Source organism: Physella acuta, unplaced genomic scaffold (genome assembly GCF_028476545.2).
Source record: "Physella acuta isolate Inbredline_101_S28 unplaced genomic scaffold, ASM2847654v3 ptg000499l, whole genome shotgun sequence".
Lineage (NCBI taxonomy): Eukaryota > Metazoa > Mollusca > Gastropoda > Physidae > Physella > Physella acuta.
This window is the reverse complement of record NW_026732018.1, coordinates 93,113-115,000: the sequence shown is the minus strand read 5'-3', so window position 1 is coordinate 115,000 and position 21,888 is coordinate 93,113. Positions and strand designations below refer to the sequence as shown.

General features: G+C 33.0%; 1 protein-coding gene across 1 annotated transcript in view; it reads right to left on the bottom strand.

Annotated features, from left to right (window-relative positions):
- The window catches only part of LOC131944590 (uncharacterized), a 32,588-nt gene extending 12,245 nt beyond the window's left edge, over positions 1-20,343 (bottom strand). The window contains exons 1-12 of the mRNA XM_059305275.1: positions 20,301-20,343; positions 18,152-18,324; positions 14,881-14,983; positions 13,777-13,837; positions 13,122-13,217; positions 11,087-11,265; positions 9,151-9,222; positions 7,417-7,480; positions 7,094-7,164; positions 6,014-6,090; positions 5,210-5,341; positions 4,893-5,010 (exon numbers count right to left, since the gene is read on the bottom strand). Coding sequence (XP_059161258.1) covers positions 4,893-5,010; positions 5,210-5,341; positions 6,014-6,090; positions 7,094-7,164; positions 7,417-7,480; positions 9,151-9,222; positions 11,087-11,265; positions 13,122-13,217; positions 13,777-13,837; positions 14,881-14,983; positions 18,152-18,324; positions 20,301-20,312 — 1,158 coding nt within the window. The 5' untranslated portion in view covers positions 20,313-20,343. The remainder of the gene's footprint in view (positions 1-4,892; positions 5,011-5,209; positions 5,342-6,013; positions 6,091-7,093; positions 7,165-7,416; positions 7,481-9,150; positions 9,223-11,086; positions 11,266-13,121; positions 13,218-13,776; positions 13,838-14,880; positions 14,984-18,151; positions 18,325-20,300) is intronic.
- Positions 20,344-21,888: the final 1,545 nt, after the last annotated feature.

Genomic DNA, 21,888 nt, shown 5'->3' with positions numbered 1-21,888 from the left:
ATATCCGTGTTTTACCGACCATATTGCACTTTATAAATTCATGCATTTTTTTCAGTACTTTTAAAAATTTACAATAAAGTTTCATGACTAAAACCATTGCGCACCTAATGAACGTGATGGCTTAATATAGTAATGGAGAATAGTTGATTAAAAATTATAATTAGTAAACAGTACATTCAGTGAATAAAATTAATAAAAGATAGCCTTTTATCAATCAATGCTAATAATAATATTCCAACAATAATGTACTCTTACACGTCTGCATAATTTGCATTCACATTTTGCTAATTATATTATTCCAACAATTATTCCGTCTTGCAGATTTTGCATTCACATTTTTAGCGTGAGTTCAATTTATCTTTGAATTACCTCCATTGGCAAAATTACTAAGCAGTTTAATTAAATTTTTCTATCGTACTGTTATTATGTTATTAAAATGTATCCACTTTTTCTAGGAATATAAACGAAAATGATATTTGACATTAATCTTTTTAATACGTTTTAGCAGTTTGCGTGTATTTAATATTTTCTTGACGTTATGCGAAAGAGTAAAAACCGTGGCAATTATAAAATAGCTCTATGCCGCTATATAAACAAACCCTACTCTGATACTTATAATAAGACACTGCGGTGCACTGAAAAGCACAGCATGGTGCGAATGTTTACTTTTATGGTTCCAAAAGCTATAGCGATGACAGAAGGAAGGAAGGACTGACACACGCTCAGCCCGCTTATATTATAGATATAGTGATATATATATATATATATTTATATATATATATATATATATATATATATATATATATATATATATATATATATATATATATACATATATATATATATATATATATATATATATATATATATATATATATAGAGAGAGAGAGAGAGAGAGAGGGGGGTATAATAAAAGTCACCAATGTTCACAAATTATACATTTTAATATTCACTATACATTTTCCTAACTTTGCTTAGGTTTTAGAAAAAAATATATTACCTAATTCATAACCCTAAACTTATACTGAAGAATTATAAACTTAACACTATTTGTCATTAAACAAAAACCGTTTCAAATAAAAATTCACTAACCATTCTTCCCTCCTGTAGCTTATTTTATTACTTAAACAATTTGATACGTCAGTGCGAAAGCTTGGATGGGGGAGGGGGGAAGTGGTTTACGCTCGGCTGCAGTCCCAGTGTATCGGGTTCAGACACCGGACCCAATTATGTAGGACGTAGCTGGGACATGTACATACGTTATGGAAAACAGGCGGATGAAAATTGATATTTCTCATATTCAAACGACACATAAATTGATAAAACTCTACTTCATCAGCCCACTAAAAAAAACACTTAAAGATGATCGTTTTTTTTTTCCAGCATGGTTACTCAGCGCTTTTATCAGAATTATTTTGTCTGGAAAATAAAATTATACCAACATAACTGATCATGAAAGATTTGTTTTCTTCTTCTTCTTCTTCGTTCTTAATTATTAGTGATGAAGGGGATCAAGATTTATCTGCCAGTGGGTTTGAACTCGAGACTTTGTTCGAATTTATCAACCATGAGCTTTTTGCCGACTCGACCACGCCTCCAACACAATTAAGCGTTACGTGTCAACTGGTTATGCGCCATTGAGGCCATTGACTCCGATTTCAGCCTGCTTTTCTTTTTTGGATTTGCTTCCATAGCCTTTGTTCAACCAAGAACAAACTACAAGGCAGCAGTTGTTTAATTTTGGAGTTGTCTCTCCTAGAAGAGTGGCTGTCCCCAGCTAACGAGCCTCATCTGCCCGAGGGTTTGAACTCGAGACTTTTTTAAGTTTAGCAACCATGAGCTTTACCGACTCGACCACGCACATCTAAAAGATTTAAACAAAATAGGTAAATATGTATGTTAGGTATACTAAAGTGTTGCATGCCATAAAAATACTTTGATTTAGGTTTAAACTTTAGGTATAAACATGTTAAATCATTTAATTTGTTTTTCTTTGTGTAAGAAAGACATTAAAAAAACAATGTGCGGAACGTATAACGAACTGCTTAGCGAATTTGAGATAAACGTATCTGTAAAGGGGTGTGTCCTCATTAAGCACCATATTCCCTGCACTCCTCGGGATATGGGAATATAATTAAACATTTTATATTAAATATAAAAAATGTTCAATTTAAGCTCTATTTGTAAACATGAAAGTTTGTGAAAATATAAATATAAACACAAAATAATACATAAACGCAAAGGAAAGATAATTACAAACATAATCATAAACATTGACGCAAATTCAAACATTAATGCAAACAAAAATAACGGAACTAATAAACGCAAACTATAACGCAAACGGAAACATACGTAAACATAGAGGACATTTAGGAACGGGTTCTAAACTGTTATTGATTAAAAATAATATTTAGCTCACAGTACATTCACTTAGTAAAATAAACATGAATTTCGTATTTAAAACACTTGTGTTTTACCTACCACTCGATATCGATCCATGTTAATTACATTATTTTTCAAAAGTAAGTGCTTTTTTTGTTAGTCATCTATAAATAAAAGTAAATGGATGAAATTTGTATAATTTTTCAGACAGCATAATTTTTGTAAAGGGCAACGCATTTAATTTGACTTTTTTGTTCTTTAACTGAATTGAAATGTTGAGTTGCAAGATGTATCAAATCTTCTTGGTGTCAGGCATCTCTGTCCTGGGCTAGCCTCTCCAACTGTTGATTTGTCCGTCAATTTTATTGTGTACACATTTTCGGTGTTTAAACTTTGATTCTTTTCATGTTCATAAATACCTATTAGTTTTTATGTGACGTCACTATATTTCCCTGTTAAACATTTTATTTTCCTTGTGTCTTCTCTAAAACTAAAACGTTCTTGACAGAGTGACAGAATAGTAAAACTAAAACAGCGAAACAAAGTCCATTTCATCTTTATAGTTCGGTGCAATATTCTTTTTTTAAGTATAACAAAATAAAAAAAATAAACTTTAATATAGCCCGATTGCACTACTCAAGAATATAGGAGAAAGTTTATGGGAGATCATTCCTGCTTTTAAAAATCTATTTTCCTGGTTGTGGGGGTGTTCGATGTGCTAAGGGGGGGGGGGGGGAGGTGGGGGGTGGACAACGACGTGGCCTAGCTGTAGAAATCTAGGGTGCTTAGCAAAAAGTCTCGAGCTTGAATCCGGGTTCAAGTATGTAGAAATTCTCTGTGTCCACCAACATCTAATGTGTACCTAAAAGAGATGAAGTCTACTTCACCCCATCCATGTTTCTTAGGCACAAACAAGAAAAGATGATCGATGGTATAGTATTTTCCTTTAAATCTTAACAGGCTACTTTGATTGTATAATTCTGCCTCGTAATTAGCGTTTGAAAGCAACATATTCCATTGGTTGTTCAGAAAAGTTTTTTTTAATAAAAATAATCTCCATGCCTGTGTTTCAATGTATCCACTGTGACCTACTTAGGTCTTCTTTTTTTAAAAATTGTTTGATTTTATGAATATTTAATTGGCCTTGAGTGGTCTGTTGTTTAAGGAAGAAATTTTCCATCACACTCATGTGATAGTATTCATTACTGAGTTCGTTTGGCTCGTGCTTTGGCTACTTCCTCCCAATGGTCCTTCAAATTGAAGTCGACATCCCATAATTTTGGAGTCGTATAAAAAGCACGCATTTTCCTCGCACGGCATCCGACTAGATATCCACAGGAGAGAGAGCCACGTACAACGACATGTTGTATTTTCTAGTTTAAGCAGCAAGTACCAGTGTATTCAGTATTTTTATGTGTCTCGTTTTAATAATGTATAGGTAACTAACACAACCTAAAAGAAACTAAAATATTAAGAATAACACAACTCCATGCTTTGCCACTGCCCATGTGCCGACATTTTCGAATATCGTTCAATGTGGAATGTGATTTTATTCAGAATGCATTTCCCTATCCGTCAGTAATCATTAATTTGACGTTAGTGACGTAGCTTTTTAGCTTCCTACTGTTGAGCCGGGTACTTGACGGTGGGGTACGAGTTTACCCTGCGTTCAGTGGGGTGGAAGATAAGCCTGATGAGAACCAAAGGACAGAAGCGACAGACACGGTAATCATACAAATATCCAAGCCAGTTGGTCGGAGTTTGCCGAATTGAGGCCTGCCTGGCTAATGGGAGACACCTTCTAAGCCGGTGAAGTCAGTGAAGAAAGAAAAAAAAAAAAAAGAAGTTGACTGTTTCTATTACGGATTGGGATAGTACCAGAGGCGTAGCGATGGTGGGGGGGGGGGGGGGGGCAGGGGGACGACACATGTTCCCGGGCGCCGACCTTAGGGGCGCCAAAATGGGTTGGAAAAAGTAATCGAAAGTTTGAGGGGGGGATGCAAATCAAAAGTTTGAGGGGGGAGGGTGGTGCAAATCGAAAGTTTGAGAGGAGGGGGGGGGGTGCAAATCAAAAGTTTGAGGGGGGGGGGGGGGGTGCAAATCGAAAGTTTGAGGGAGGAGGGGGTGCAAATCGAAAGTTTGTCCCCGGGCGCCGGGAAGGGTCACTACGCCTCTGGATAGTCCTATATTTTCACTTTTTGTTTACTAATTTCATTATTCTGGCGAAACAAGTGTATATTTTCATATGAATAAATATTATTTCATATTTAAATTTATTTATTTTAAATAACAAATCAAATTTATTTACCTATTCCTAATAAAATAAGAAAAATGTTTGTGGCTCTTTGAAAATGGGAAATATTGAAAATTGTAACTTTTGGCTCTTCCGTCTCAAAACGTTGCCGACCCCTGGTCTAAGACCATCCAAAACGAATCCGGGTATTGCGTTATCTTTACCAGAGGAAGAGGTACGTAATACCACCAATTAATAAATTGATATTTATATTTACCGTGTGCATCTGGTCTGTGTTAGCCACGCAAATTCTTCCAGCGGGTGCTTTTGTTACCAAAACAACCAAGGCAGTCCAAAGTAGGGTAAACCCACAGATAAGCATTATAGATGATCTCCTAAGATTAAAAAAAAAACACTCTATAAGGTATGTTTATAAGTTTTTAGAGATCATAAATATCAATTTTAACATAAGCACTAATAGTATCACATTTTAAACATATATTTTAATATATAGACTTACAAGCTAAATGAATGTTAAATTTTATATGAAATTAATGAATTTTCAAATTTTAATTTACAGTTTTATCTATTTACGTTTTGATCACATGTCTTCCTTGGACAGAGCTGGATCTATTTCCTGTGTTTTTTGGCACCTGATATATCAGTATCGCAAGTATAATTGCAAGAGTTACGACACAGCATCCTAAACATAGACCACCTGCCCACCTAGAGACAAATATTTGAAATTAAAACTGAAAATAAAATACATCATAAACCAAGTAATTTGATAGCATAAGTAAAACTGAAGCTGAAAACCCTATTTACTCGTCCTCTTACAACTGTTTTAAAAGACAAGTAATTTGGATTAATCAGTAGCTTTTAATAATTGATATTCCTTTATAGATTTAATTTTAAAAACTGCTTAAATATCAGTTATTTCAAGAGATGAAGTAGCTAGTATACTAGTAACATGTTAAAATAAAAGTGCTCGCCTTGCCAAATTTTATTTTCTGAAGATTTTGCATTTTTCAGCCAATACGATTTTTTAATAACTAAAACACATCTATAAAGCCATGTGTTTGCCAAAAATGTATAATTTATTAAATTGGATTCTTCTGCAATTAATTAAAAAAGGTTAATGTTGAGATTAATGTTCGTTTTTTCATGTGCAGCAGAATTTAATTTTTTAATACAATTAGAAATATATTTAGGTATAGAAAAAAACAACTCAATCTGTTATAGAATGATATATGCATGCTTACTAAAAAAAAAGCAATGTACCGAATTTATTAGCCCCATAAATGTTTATCTTTAACATTCTCATTTTTTACTTGCAGTTAAAAATTATTCTATGTGCTGGACACCAATGCATATTTTTTTTTAAAAAAGCTCACTCACCTTTTGAACTCACTATCAGTTGCATGTTTCAAGCCTTTTCTAATTTCAGTTCTTGAATTCAAAATATGATTTTCAGACTGATGAGATTAGATAAATTTATTGATAAAAACTGATATTTCAAAAAACTATTTGAACTATTTACCAAAAAGATAACAAACGTTTTAAAATAACATTTCCTAGTTGTCATAATCCATGCATTAGCCCGATACGTACCTATTGATAATAATGATCTGAATTTTATTTTACTACTAGCCTATATATATATATATATATATATATATATATGCCTATATTTTAATGTTATTCTTGTTTGAGAAAAATATTTCTTAAAATAGTTATTGGTCCAAACGCAATGTTTTACTACACGTTGAACGATACTAGTGACAAAACAAAAAACATAACTAAATAGCATAAAAATCCGACACATTTATAATAACATAGACTAATAATACCTATTAGAAAAATCAATACCAAATTATATACATTATTAGTCAACAGAACACCATATTAAATGTACACGCTGATTAAGAGACTTAAAATTAAGAGACTTAAATGATTTCGTTAAAAATCCGGCTGTTCAATGGTAGTTATGTTGTTTTTAAAAGTAAATTTTATTAGTTTAGGCCGAGAAAATTGTATACATTTCATGGAGTACGTCTTGATAAGTAGGGCCTAGATCTAAATCAAATTTGAATGAATATTTCATTTCTTCGAATTCTAAAATTGGAAGATGACGCCATTAGAGTTTTGTTTTTTCCGTAGTTTCAACATGTGGCATGTGACTTCATTTTTATTGCGTTCTTGTCACGACAATAAACACTTTACCGGCGGCATAGTTAAATTTGTAATTCTACATTCGAATATCCCTTTTTTATTTTCCTGCTTTAAATAAAATTTATTTAATACATTTATAATATATAAACACATAACATAGATAGCTGAACATAATGATCACATCGCCTAAAATGTTTCAGACACAGAGAGAGAGAGAGAGAGAGAGAGAGAGAGAGAGAGAGAGAAATAGAGAGATAGAGAGAAGTGCACACATGGGCTTTTATATATTATGATTTGTGAACTTACTTGATTCTGTAAACTAGTTATCTTTAATGTTGCGTTCCAAATGAATCTCTTCTGTACATTTGTTACAAGTTCTAAAAGAAATATATTCCTTTAGTAAATTTAGAATTATTTTCCTGCATTTAAAATTTAAAAAAATGTTTTATTCGGTTTTTGTGAATACTGTTTTATGGTAACCGTTATCTATTTCTGTTTGTGTATTTTGTATTAAATTACAAAAAAAATATTTAAAAATTAAAAATTTTGTAATATCAATTTGATCAAAGTTCTATGTTGTAAAAATATTTGAACATAATGTACCAAATAATAGTGAATAGACAGCCAACCTTTTAAATGTCTTTTCAATATTGCATCAAACCATATGCTAAAATTCACTAAACGTTTTCTTTTCTGAAATGTAACATATTTTTAAATCAATTGTCATTTAACATGCATTTAACACAAATATTTCAAAATAATATATCTATGTACTATAAAAAGTTAGAAGTTTGTATATTTATATATTTAATTTTGTTTATTGGTTCAATTAGATGAGAGCATTTGCATTAGGTGTAGAACTGTAAATTACGCATTTATCTAGAGAATAATTTTCTTTTTTTACCAAACTGTTAAACACATATTTATTTAAAGACGTTAATTAATTTATTGATGTATTTAATTGTAGATACGTCCATTTAATTATAAAAGTTCAGAACAAAGACGTTATTTTAGTTACGTCACTAGATTTATTTACTTATTTTCACAACAAACATGGCAGCTTCTATATAAGACCATGTTGCCCATTCAAAAGTTTAACGCGTTATAAAGATAAATTGTGTGTAGGCTATAGGCCTACCTTTAACGATACGTCTGCTAGCTGTTTTTATTAGGTTCCAACACCATTAGCAATTTTCAATAGGATACGCTGGGCAGTTCTTCTAATTTGACTATGCAATAAATTTATCTAGATCTAGATATTCTAGATTTTAGATCTACCGATAAGCCAAACCAAAATTAATTGGTTAGAAACAAAACAAAAAGTTAAAAAAAACACAATAAATAATTGTTACTTTATTAAGCTTATGAAGTCCTTACACCCTTTATCTACTGACGGTGCTTGTAGGTGCCGATTTAATTAAGCGCCTATATTATTTTTAATTTAAGGTGATGTGCTCAATACTAAATCACAAAATTCCATGGATTTTCGTTCGTAATGGGTTTCTTTCACTTTTAGATACTTTGTCCACGTTTTTGTATTAAGAAAACAATAACTTAAAAGAGAAAAACAATGCATTTGTTTAAAATACCATTTTTATGTCCCTATTAATTAAAAAAAATATTATTTTTTCCCAAACTTAGAAGCTCTCTACAAAAAGTTTTATATCCGTCATCAAATTGTATATGGCATAGTTGGAAAGCTATATTTCTCATGTATTTGATAATCGTATTTTCCATAAACTCAGAAACACCCAAAGTTAACAATCTGCTCTAGAAATTACACAGATATTGTATTTTCGTGACCTACTTTTTGTTACTTTTTGCTGTTTTTCTCAGTTCGCAGTTTTTTAACACTAAAAACCAAACTAATTTTTAAATTATTAAACAATGCCCACCATACTTTGAGTAAATGTTCTTTATACAAAAATATAACTTTGTCACGAGAAAATTGTGATGGCTTTCAAAGAAAAAGTTTATGGGTTTTTGTGACGCTGTATGACACTGGGGAGGGGAAGGGAAAAGTTAAAATTCTTAAAATAAACATGACGTTACTTACGCAGTGGAGACGGGGTGGGGAAAAATCGCCAAACAAACGTGTTGTCATTTATGGATAACCCCTAAAATCCAGTTATCCAAGGACAATGCGTAGTCTAGTATAATTTAATATCAGAAAAATAATTTGAGTTTTAAAAATAATGGAATGTGTTATAAATAAAACTCTTCAATTTGAGTGAGCAGAATGTCTTACATGTGATTACATGCTATAATAATATTAATACTAAGTATATTATAAATGCAAGTCCTATGAAATACATGAAATGCTAAACGTAATGTACACAGATTTAACGTTTCTATATACTTACATCACTGATAGCTGATGCCCTGTTTTTTAGCTTTTCATTCAAGATAGGTAAGCTATCAACTGTGCTTGAGAACTGATTCAAGTCAAGAAAGAGTTACAAAAGTATCAAAAGCAAGCTAAGAAGCATACATTTAAATTGCAAACTTTATGATAAACTTGTTACATTATGTTTTGTTAGTAAAGGGTTATCCATTTATGACGTCTACAAAAATTTGGAATTTTTTTACCCCCACACCCAGTCCCACATCTTAACTAGGCCTAAATATTAAAAGCAGAGCATAGAAAATGTTCCAAAAATGGTTTATTTTAAACGATAGTATAAATTATGCTCTATAATATATGTTATCCAAAAAACTGCAAAGCATTAAATAATGATTTTTTTTCTGCACTGGTAGATTCCGTATAATCAATACATTTGTAAGGCTCATGACCTCTATCTCTGTTTACTTTATATCTCTTTATATCTCGTTTTATACCCACAAAATTACTCAATGCATTAGACGCGGTAACATTCGTGCTAAGTCTGGAAAATGTCTAGAAAAGTAAATGATAGAGATTTATAAGTCTGGAAAACCACCCGTTATAGGGCTGGCTTTTTGAAAAGTCTGGAAAATGTTAGGCTAGGAATTTATTTTTAGAAATAATACTTTTCTACGATGTCCGTTAATCTACGGCGTGTAAACTTGCCGTGTGAATGTGACAAGACTATCTAAAAAAACTTTATTCTTTATTAAAAGAGTAATCGTGCATGGATGCTGTAAACCTCTCGATTTTATGCACCATTTTACTTTTCTCGTATACGAAGTACAATGAAAATGTTGTAATCGTGCAAAAAAAAAACACACCTGATTTTGTAAAAATATGCCCCCCAGTCCACAGGCGTCCATAAAAGTCTATTTATCCCCCCCCCCCCCCCACCATGAGGACGACATAAATGGATGCACCCTAATAGCTTCCCTTGCATTACATATATCATGGCTATGTCTTTTGAGTATGTTCTATTTGTGTACTTCCTGTCAGTAACTAAGCAAAGCGACGTATTAGCTTTGACATGCTTGCCAGAGACTGTTCTCTACGTGTTTAATAAAGTTCTCAAGTAAACCTGACATTGAACATAGTTGTGTTCTACGTACGAGTCAAATCATTTAACGAAACCCACATAATTCTTTAGAATGTATTTAGAAAACAAGACAAATAAACCGGGAGTGATCTCCCCTAAACTTTCTCGAATATTCTTATATAAAACAACAGGGGATGGGAACTCCATTTTAAATACTTAAAGTTTTTAAAATAGAATAAAATCTCGTAGAAAAAAGAATTGCACACCAAGTTAACGCCAAAATAAAGATGTTCATAATAGTGCGCAATATTATTAGTACTTTATAAATTTACATGCGTTTTTGAGAAATCGGAAATAGCGTAAATTAGTACTTCCGGTCAACGGAAATTACTCACAATTTGACAGAAGGTAGAGAATTAGATCTTTTACTTAAATATGAAATTTCATTCATCTATCTGAAATAGTACTCAAGTTATAGGCTTTTGGAAAATTCAAAGTAGAAAAAGTACCACTTTCAGTTATCGGAAATCGCTCAAAAGTTGATACGGATCTACGATTGTGATAAAATACTTATATATGAAATTTCATCAACCTAGCTGTAACGGTACTCAAGTTATCGTGTTTATATACACACACAGACACACACAGACACACACTCAGACATACGGACAAGATTGCAAAATTATGTTTTTCCGTATCAGTGAGGTGTAAAACGTCGAGATTTGTAAAAATCTCGATTTTTTTTTGCACGATTACAAGACTTTCTCTATACTTCGTATATACGAGAAAGTAAAAAAAAAAAAAAAAAAAAAAAAACCAACCATTTATCATATAAATTTATATCAGTCTTTACAAAGCAAATTAGTGTTAGACTTACAAAGGATGTATTCAAATTAGTGTCATCGACACTACACTTGTTCAGTAATTGAACATCACCAACTGTCGATAACTGCTCTGTTGTACTAATAGTTAGGTTGAAAAAATCTTTCATGGCATTATCCAAGGCTACAAGATCGTTAGTTTGTTTGGAATTGTTCTTAACAACGTCTGTTACGTCTGTTGAAACATGAATTAGTATATTTATTTACATACACACGCACACGCATACGCACACACATACACACGCACACACAACACACTACGGACGTGCACACGCAAGAACGCACGCACACGAGAACACAAACACTCACATACAAAGTTATGTAATGTATTTTATACTAAAATTAATAACGAAAAGCTTTACGTTTACGACTTGTACAAGATTGCATTACATTTTTTAAAAAAGCTTGAGAAATGTGTTGACATTACTTACAACATGTTGGCCATTTCGGATAATCAGATATTTAGCATTCATTTGGATTTTATGAACCAGCTTAGAAGACGAAACATTAGGAGGAAGGGCAAAAAAAAATTAAAACGACTGATGATAACATCGCTCAAGTTGACCTCATGTCTAAAAAACGTGTTTGTCAAATAATAAAACAAAACTTAGGCATGAGAAAGTTGGAAGCGCAAGCGCAATCCGGATTAAGATCGTGTTTATATGAAAATTTGTACTGCTCAGTTTGGGTGGGTCGGAGAGACGTAATGGAAGAATTAGAAGAATAAAAAAGTCCCCCCCCCCACCCTCTCTCACACCACCCTATATATATTTACATCTACATCTACACAACTAAATCTTTCTCCCTCGTTCTCTCTCTCTCTCTCTCGCTCTCTCTCTCTCTCTCTCTCTCTCTCTCTCTCTCTCTATATATATATATATATATATATATATATATATATATATATATATATATATATATATATGTTACGGTCAAAGCCCGAAATGCGGCCAAAGCCCGCATTGGCCGGCCAATGTGCGCATTGGCCGTTCTTTTGGCTAAAGCCGATGAGCTTTGCACTGAGAGCGTATTTCGTACATTGGCCGGCCAATGCGCGCGCTGGCCGGGACGTACTGGCCAAAAGTCCGAAGACCTTTAACTTGACAGCGTATTTCCTACATTGGCCGGCCAATGCACGCACTGGCCGGGACGTGATGGCCAAAGTCCGAATTTTAAAAAATTGACAATGTATTTCACACATTGGCCAGCCAATGCGCGCAATGGCTGGATGTCCATTCTAGATTAAGTTGTGATCGCGTTTTCATTATTCGGGGTGAGGTTTAATAATCAATAAAGACTTAATTTCGTGATCCTTACGGTATGAAAAAAAAAACTAAATCTGCTCATGATCTTCTAATTAGGACTTTGGTCGGTCGTCCCTAGCCAGATGATCTTCTAATTAGGACTTTGATCCGCGGACTGGCCGGCCAAAGGCCGAAATCAAGTTAAGTTTCGGACTTTAACCTATTAGTGAGAGGCGATGTTGGCCAGTGCGCGCTTTGGCCGGCCAGTGCGCGCTTTGGCCGACTTCGGGCTTTGACCGTAATATATATATATATATATATATATATATATATATATATAGAGAGAGAGAGAGAGAGAGAGAGAGAGAGAGAGAGGTAGACTGTCACTAAATTTTAAATTAAATCATTTCCTAATTTAGAAAATAAACCTGTTTCATTACAAAGTATTTAAATCGTGAGATAGCAATACCACACTTATGATAGCTCTATCTCGTTCTATATGACATATATCATGGCTATGTCTTTAGACTGTATATTCTGCTTGTGTACTTCCCGTCAGTAACTAAGCAAGGCGACGAATAGGCTTTGACACGCTGGCCAGAGACTGTTCTCTACGTGCTTAATAAAGTTCACAACTTAAAATATTTGTGAAACACCATCGGTGCGTCGGGATATCTAAAGACGATTAACTGCTCGGTGAAAAGCAGCCGTCCGTCAATGTTTGTTACAGTTTTTTTCTCCGGGGAAGGGGCGGACGGTTGGGGACACTTGAAATATTATTTCTTACCGTTTTCCAAATCCTGTAACATTTTGATAAATTTAGGAAGGCCATCAATTTCTGTTAGTATTCTCCTATGTCCCTCTTCAGTAAAGTCTTTTTCATCTGAAAAAAATGAATACTTTGGGATTATTATCTTAGTGGATGTACAGATATGTACAGATGTATAGTTATAGGAATAGATAATGGAAAGGAACAGCGATAGGTGAAATGAAATTGGATTGGGACATTAATAGAGGAATATAAAGGGATTACAATATAGAAAATCAAATGGAATAGGGACACAAATAGGGAAAATGATAGTTTTAATTTAGAAATAATGATCGGGGTATAAATAAAGGTATGGATAGCTACAGCTACATATAAGGGATAGCGACAGCGATAGAGAAAATGACATAGGATAGAGAAAGAGATAGGGAAACATTACCTTCAAATTTAATTTTAAAAATGCTATTATTTGGCAAAAATTACTTAAAATTAAAAAATAAAAGCTAAATTAAAAAAAAAAATCTTTAAAAACACCTCTATAGAAATATTCTGCTTAGATCAGTGTTTGAATTATGCTTAGAAATATCAAAAGGTTTAGTTCAAATGTATTTAGAATGTCAACTTAATAATCTACAATCATAGACTAAAAAGCGAAATAGATATAAAAATAACTTACCAATGACAAGGCTTAAATTATCAGTTATCTTCTTCTCTAAAGCGAACCAAATAGAGCTAGACTGCAGATCAGTTTCAGAAGAAAAGAAACAAAATAACACATTACCCACAGTGTCGGAACTAGAAAAAAAGGCAATAAAAACTTTCGGCCCCTAGGTATATCTTTATATATATATATATATATATATATATATATATATATATATATATATATATATATATATATATATATATATATATATATATATAATTTCCAATATGTAATTTATTTTTGTACTTAAATCAAAATTGAAGTCCGAAAAAATTAATATTGATCATTTTGAAAACACATTTTCATTTTGCAATTTATAAATTTAATTGACGTACCGAGCAACGTCAAACAAATATAACCCTTCACAAAAATCTGATTTTGTATCAAAAAAGTATACACATTACATCCCTTTGCACCAATTAATTCTTTTAATAGATGACTTCAAAAAGTACATGAGAATTTTTGTTTTTATTTTCTTTTGATGTTGGAAAAAAATTATATAATTAGCATGGATTGATAAAGTGCAATCTAATAGGTAAAATAGCTTAGTACTCCCTTTTATTTATTGTATACAATGAATGAAATGTTTACTATTTATTATTTTTAATAAATAACAATTTAGAAGTTTTTCCTAAATTTCCTCTATTTTACGTTTATTGATCCGTTTGCACTAATGTTTGTGTTTATGTTCGCGTATATGTTTTGCGTTTGCGTTTGCGTTTAAGTTTGAGTTTATGTTTGATTTTGCGTTTAAAAAAAATGTTAAATCAAAGTTTGTGTTTGTTTCCGTTTATATTTGCATTTTTTTTATGTTTGCGATTGTGTTTATATTTTCACACAAAAAACAACATATTTAAATATAAGCCTTCAGTTGAAAAAGTTCTACAATATCCCAACCATCGGGGAGCACAGGGTATATAATGCTTAATGCGCACATAAATCACGTCCATATACAAATAACTTTAACCTTAAATGCCAAGGCAGGGCCTGTCAGGTACGGGTATATAGTAAACAAAATACAAATTACATGCTTAGAAATCAATTTAAAAATGAGTTAAACTTTAATAGACTTACATTTGGTTCATTATCATAGCAGCTCTTGTTGTATTGTAGCTCCAACTCTTCTTTTGCGATGTTTACTTGTTGGTTAGTAACGAGGACGCAACATCCGCACAATCTGGGTACAAATAATTTGCTAAAGTTACAAATCTTTACTAAAATTTAAGAAACGACAAACGCTTTTAGTTTTAATTATTTAAATAGTAGTTCATTATTACATATTAAAGAAAATCATTTATATCTTATTGTAAGTGTATAATTATATAAAAGCTTATTATTAAAAACGTTTTTTTATGAATTTTCCTTTCAGTACTTAAAATGTTTAATGCAATAGATTTTCATGACTAAAAAAAATGCGAACCAAATAAACACGAAAATTGTGCGCAGTAAATAGTACTTTATACAGGGAATTTATAATAAAAAAATCAATTAAGCATCAAATTAAGTGAAAATTGATGTCCGTTTGCACTTTCATTGGGTCTTGACCTACGTGCCATGTTTCTGAAAAATTGACAGGCTAGAAGAGTTCAAAAGTTCGCCTGCCATTTTCGATCCAGACAGACAGATTAACAGAGGAATCAAGTTTAAATAAATGCTTGGTGACAGGACAAATGATCTCAGGGCAAATGATCTAAGACAAAAAATCTCAGACAAAATATCTCACGGACAAATGATCTCAGGACAAATGATCTCAGGACAAATGATCTCAAGGACAAATAATCTCACAGATAAAAGATACCAGGACAAAATATACCAGGACAAATGATACCATGGACAAACTATCTCAGACAAAATATCTCAGACTAAATTTTAATAGCATATTCGATGATTTTAGTTGATTTGAACTTTTTTTTATTGACTGCAGTGTGGTTTTCTTTACTATATTTAATACTAGGCATGCTGCCCAGCTTCGCTTAGGCTTTCGAAAACATTGAGAATTTGAATGCTTAATTAATTCGCCCATATAAGGCGCCGGTCAGTCGAGGTCAGTTTTGACCCCCTCATCGTAGACTTTTCGGCCAACCGGCCCCCGTGTTCTGTCGCCCCAAGGCAAGATCCTGCCAAATTTGAAGCGCCTGCGGCGCCGGGAAGTGCCCTATCGGGCACCCGACAACTTAGCTTTATAGATCATCTAGATCTAGATCTAGAATCTCTAGATCTATATGATCTAGAATATCTAGATCTAGATCAATATCTAGATCTAGAATCTCTAGATCTAGAATCCAAATAGATAAAATAATTTTGTAAGTTTAGGCCGAGAAAATCGTATTGTATACATTTCATAGCGTACATAGCTCTAAATCATATTTGAATGAAATAGTTCATTTCTTTTTATTCTAAACTCGGAAGATGACGTCATCAGTTTCGTGCTCTTTTTTTTAGTGTAAACAATAAGCTACGTCATTGTTAAATGCGTTCTTGTCCCAAGTTTAAACACTTTTCCGGTTGCAAAAATAATACTGTTTCTCTACATTCGAATACGCCTTTATTTTGTATTTTTCTTCTTTAAATAAAATTGTGGTTATACATTTAAAACATCTAACATATTATTTTCGTATATATCGCTGCCGATTCTGACGTGATGTCCGGCGAAAATATTTTGCGGACAGACAGACAGACAGAGAGAGAGAGAGAGAGAGAGAGAGAGAGAGAGAGAGAGAGAGAGAGAGAGAGAGAGGGAAGAGCGCACATGGCCTTTTATATATTAGGATTGTTTATCAGCTTAAATAATAATTGTAAGAAATGTTTGGGGCATTAATTTGTCATATTGCACTAAACATTTTAAAATTGCGATAATAGTGTGCGAAGATTAAAGAAATGTGTCGACAGACAGCATAGGTGAGCTTCCAAACCTAAGATAATTCCACCACGTCAGGTGGACGAAACTAGATCAAAGGGGATGAAATGACAATGAAGACACACCTTCGTATCAAGGTGGCAGCCCGCTTTGATAGCAGAGACAGGCCTTAAAGGAAAGACTTCCGCCCTCCATGGACAATACAACTAGCATGTAAAGTCAATAGTTATGCGTCGGTCACACCTTAGAGATCAGGTGACAAATGCTTATTTAAACGACAGCGGTCATCGCGGAGAAGCGCTTGTCGTAGTGTGCATGCAAATAAAATAGTATTAGTGGTGATTACCCAGCTATGGCCTTTTTCGTTACATCACAGAAAGGGCATAGGACATTAGTTTCTGGCGAATTTCTGTTAGTAAACGCCATAAGTGGGGCAGCAGGCAAAGAGATTTGGAAATGTGAAGTAAGAACATGTCGAGCAAGAGTTCACACAATAGATGATCACATAGTATTGGAGTGGTCTAATCATGTTTGTGTTGATGATGCAATAAAAACAATGGTTTTACGTTGCAATCACATGTTCGAAAACTTTTCGCATGTTTTGAACATTAATATTGTATAACTACCTTTACTTTTTTTTATACATTATCATTTATTATAGCTTTCAAGCTAAAGGAGTAAGTTTGTTTTAATTTTTACTTCTTCAAATCAAATGCTATTACAAAGATTAAGTTGAATAAATCTTTTGATGTATCGTTAAGTTTAACAAATTCATTTTATTCACAATTATTTTGTGTAAAAAAATAAACAAACCCATATGACAGTCAACAGAAAGACTGTTCAAATCAACTAAAATCATCGTATAGGCCTATACTATTAAAATTTGTCTTAGAGATATTTTGTCTGAGATATTTTGTCCGAGATCATTTGTCCTGATATATGTCTCCTGGTATCTTTTGTCCGTGAGATTATTTGTCCTTGAGATAATTTGTCCTGAGAATGCCTGAGATCACTTGTCCTGAGATCATTTGTAATGAAACCAAATGCTTATAATAATGAGAAACAACTAAAATTTGTACTCATGCATCTAAATTAAGAATTGTTCTTTTTGTAATTTTTTATTCCATTTATAAGTATTTTATCATAAATTGAACGTCTTTTAACGACTTATCGCTTTTTAAATTTGATATAAAAAAAAACTCGCTATTTTCCATCTTCACACCGAAAGTCAGAACCCCAGTCAGAAGCCCAGTCAGAATCCCAACCTAAAAATTACGCCTTAACCAGCCAATCCTCGAAAATTGCAATTTAAATTTTATTTTTAAAATACAGATTTCTTTATAATATAAATACACGTAAGAGAATAAAGTTACCTGTTGGTTATAACAATTCAAATAATATTTGTAGGTTTATTATGTTATCAGCTGATTTTAGTTAACAATTAGTGATGTAAAAGGTCAAAGTGCAATTTAATAAACCGTTACTCACAAGACTGCGATGGCACCAATGATCACTGCTACCTTCCATCTGTGACTTGTTGTGTGGAGGGGACCTTGTGATTTCCTGAACAAGTCGAGGGTTTGACTGACACATAAAATAAATATGCCGAAGGTTGAAAGCATGGAGAATTCAAACAAGGCATACAGAATATCACCGAGGGCCTGTAGAAAAACAAGGAGCATTTATAAAAGTAACAATTGGTCATGCATTGAAATAATTTAACTGGTGAATTGTAATTAAGCGATTGTGACATTACAAGACGCGGTAGTCGCCTATGAAGTATTTGCATGTGTGTTTTTATAGATAGAACTTACTTTATCTTCCAAACTTTCAGAGACATTTTTTAAAAGTATTTGGAGTTTTAAAAAACGGCATTTATGCCCATATGTTGTGATAATTTGGTTATGAATAATTATTCGAGGTAATCTAATACCCCATGCTCGAACATATTATTTCATCGGTTGCTTGCTGCCCGAAAATTTCGTCAGGTATTTTCATCAGATTTAACCCATCATTTTGGTGGCAGTAGATTGGATTGTGAGAAGAGCCACTGAGGATAGGCCAAGAGGACTGTGATTTTGCTGATGACTTGGCATTACTCTCATCTGACCAGAAAGACATCCAAGCAAAAACCACAAAAATAAAGCAAATTGCCAAAACCTTAGGGCTAAAGATAAACTACGGGAAAACCAAGCTATTGAAAGTAAAAGCCAAAAGTGCTCTCACGACCGTTGCGAATGGAGTAGAGCTAGAAGATGTCGAAGCCTTTAAGTACCTCAGCAGCTATATATCAGCAAATGGCAACATGGAGAAAGAAATAGCCACCAGAAGCACAAGCTTTCAACAGACTTGCAAGGATCTGGAAATCATCCTCACTACAGCAGAGAACTAAAATAAGGATCTACAAGTCTAATGTACGTTCTATACTCCTCTATGCTGCAGAGTCATGGAAACTAAACAAGAAAGGAGAGAGCCGACTTAGAGGCTTTGAAAGAAGATCCCTCCAACGTATCCTCAGAATAAAGTGGTACGACAAAGTCCCGAACAAGGAAATACGACGAAGGACAGGTTTAAACTACATTGTTTCAGAAGTTCGAATGAGGAGATGGAGATGGCTGGGACATGTCCTACGCATGAGCAAAAGAAGACTCTCCAACATGGCGCTGATGTGGATTCGGCCTGGTAAACGAAAGAGAGGAAGACCACTGGGAACATGGAGGAGAGAGATGGAAGAAGTGCAGGCTACTGGCAAGACCCGGCATGAACTAAAGTGGCTCGCCGAGGACAGAGTGGAATGGCGGAGATTTGTTGCTGCCCTATACTCCACAGGGAGTGAAGAGGATTAAGTAAGTACTCTAATACCCCAGTCTCGAGCATATTATTTCATCGGTTGCTTGCTGCCCAAAAATTTCATGAGAATTAACCCTGCTTCACCGATTGACTGGAATATAAATATGAATGAAATATCCACAGGACCTGACAAACTATTCCATTGTTTGAACTATACGCAAAACGTTTCTGTACAAGACACCAACAAGGGCCAATGCCGAGCTTTGAATGGAGTCTTTCTTAGACTCTAGCACTTGCCAATGATGTACAGACGTAAATCGTTGTCCAGTTTATTTCATTTCAAACTTGGCATTTACATTTTTAATACCTCTAGTTTATCAATTGAAAACGACATGAATGTATAATAAACAGAATTTAGAAGAAAAATGTAAAAGTATACTTATAACATTGAGTATTCCATTAGCAAAATTTCTTAAGAACTTTTCAATTTTAAAAAGTTTTTTACCTTCAGATATTTTTACATTAAGTCATATCCACAAAAAATGACGTCACACCTCAGCATACCACCCTCTCCTAATATCAAACTATTTTTTTTTCTAAAACAATACATTCTTTCTAAAAGACCTACTAAGAGTTATACGATACATTTTTTTTTTACAATTCACAAAAAAATGGTCTTTATAAAATAGGAAATAACGACTCAGATTTGGTTTCTAAATTACTTTTTAAAATAGCAACTGTCTCTGTCCCCTGCCCCCCACCCCAGCCACACAAAAGCCCAGTTTCCAACCCATATTAATGCAATAGATATCGTATCAATGTAAATTTTAAAATGACAAAATCTGACCTGTAAATCCATGTTGTGTCACTGTGTTTCACTGTTTATCTAGGAGTAGGCTGATGAGGTAAAAACAGAAGGTTTAATTTTAATGGAAAAACAATTGAAAGACGTTATATGTCGTTTATTTAATCAATGCTATAACCCCGATCCTCTCCCAAAATGAAAGTTGTCTAATTTTATGTTACACCATTTGAGAAGGGACGCTCATAGTGTTTTGAATTTACAATTTCGAAAGATTTGAATGCCATTCATACAGCTCTATCATTTTCTTAAAATCGTTATGGTTTTCTTTTAATATTTATGAGAACTTTACCTTTTTAGACTACTTGCAAAGCTAATGTTTTAAATTTTGTATGAAAAATATAAAGTGTAACAGACAGAAATTACTGTTGGTTTTTTTAAAAGAAATATTTTTGCATTTGGTTGTCCTTGTTTCGAAAAAAAGTGAAACGAAAAAATTGCGTAAGAAATAAACCGGGAGTGATTTACCCTAAACTTTCTCGAATATTTTTATATAAAACTACAGGCGATGGCAACTCAGAGTATAGACATGATTTTTAATCCATTTTAAATACTTAAACTTTTTAAAATAGTATAAAATCTCGTAGAAAAAAGAATTGCACACCAAGTGAACGCCAAATAAAATGTGCATAATAGTGCGGAATATCATTAGTACTTATACATTTACATTAGTTTTTTGAGAAATCGGAAAAAAGCTTAAATTACTACTTTAAATCAACGTAAATTACTCAAAATGTGAAAGAAGGTAGAGAATTAGATCTCTTATTTACATGTGAAATTGCATTTATCTATCTGAAATAGTACTCACATTATAGGCTTTTGAAAAATTCAAAGCAGAAAAAGTACCACTTCCGGTTATCGGAAATCGCTCAAAAATTGATACGGATCTACGATAGTGATAATACTTATATGAAATTTCATCAACCTAGCTGTAACGGTTCTCAAGTTATCGTGTTTACAGACACACACACACACAAACACAGACATACGGACAAGATTGCAAAACTATGTTTTTCCGACTCAGTGAGGTGTAAAACATCGAGATCTGCAAAAATCTCAATTTTTCATAAATAAGTATTTTATAAAAATCGTAGATCCGTATCAACTTTTGAGCGATTTCCAGAAATCGGAAGTGGAACTTTTTGTATTTTGAATTTTCCAAAAGCCTATAACTTGAGTACTATTTTAGATAGAGAAATGAAATTTCATATTTAAGTAAACGATCTAATTTTCTGCCTTCTCTCAAATTTTGAGTACGTTCCGTGGAAAGGAAGTAGTAATTTACGCTATTTCCGATTTCTCAAAAACGTATGTGAATTTATAAAGTACTAATAATAATCCGCACTATTATGCACATTTTGTTATGCTTTCACTTGGTGTGCAATTCTTTTTTCTACGAGATTTTATTCTATTATACAAACTTTAAGTATTTAAAATGGAGTTCCCATTCCTTGTTGTTTTATTTAAGAATATTGAGAAAGGTTAGGGAAGATCACTAGTGGTTTATTATTCTTATGCAATTTTTTTACAGTACTTTATTTTTTTATCGGCAATAGAGTAGCGGGACTAAAAA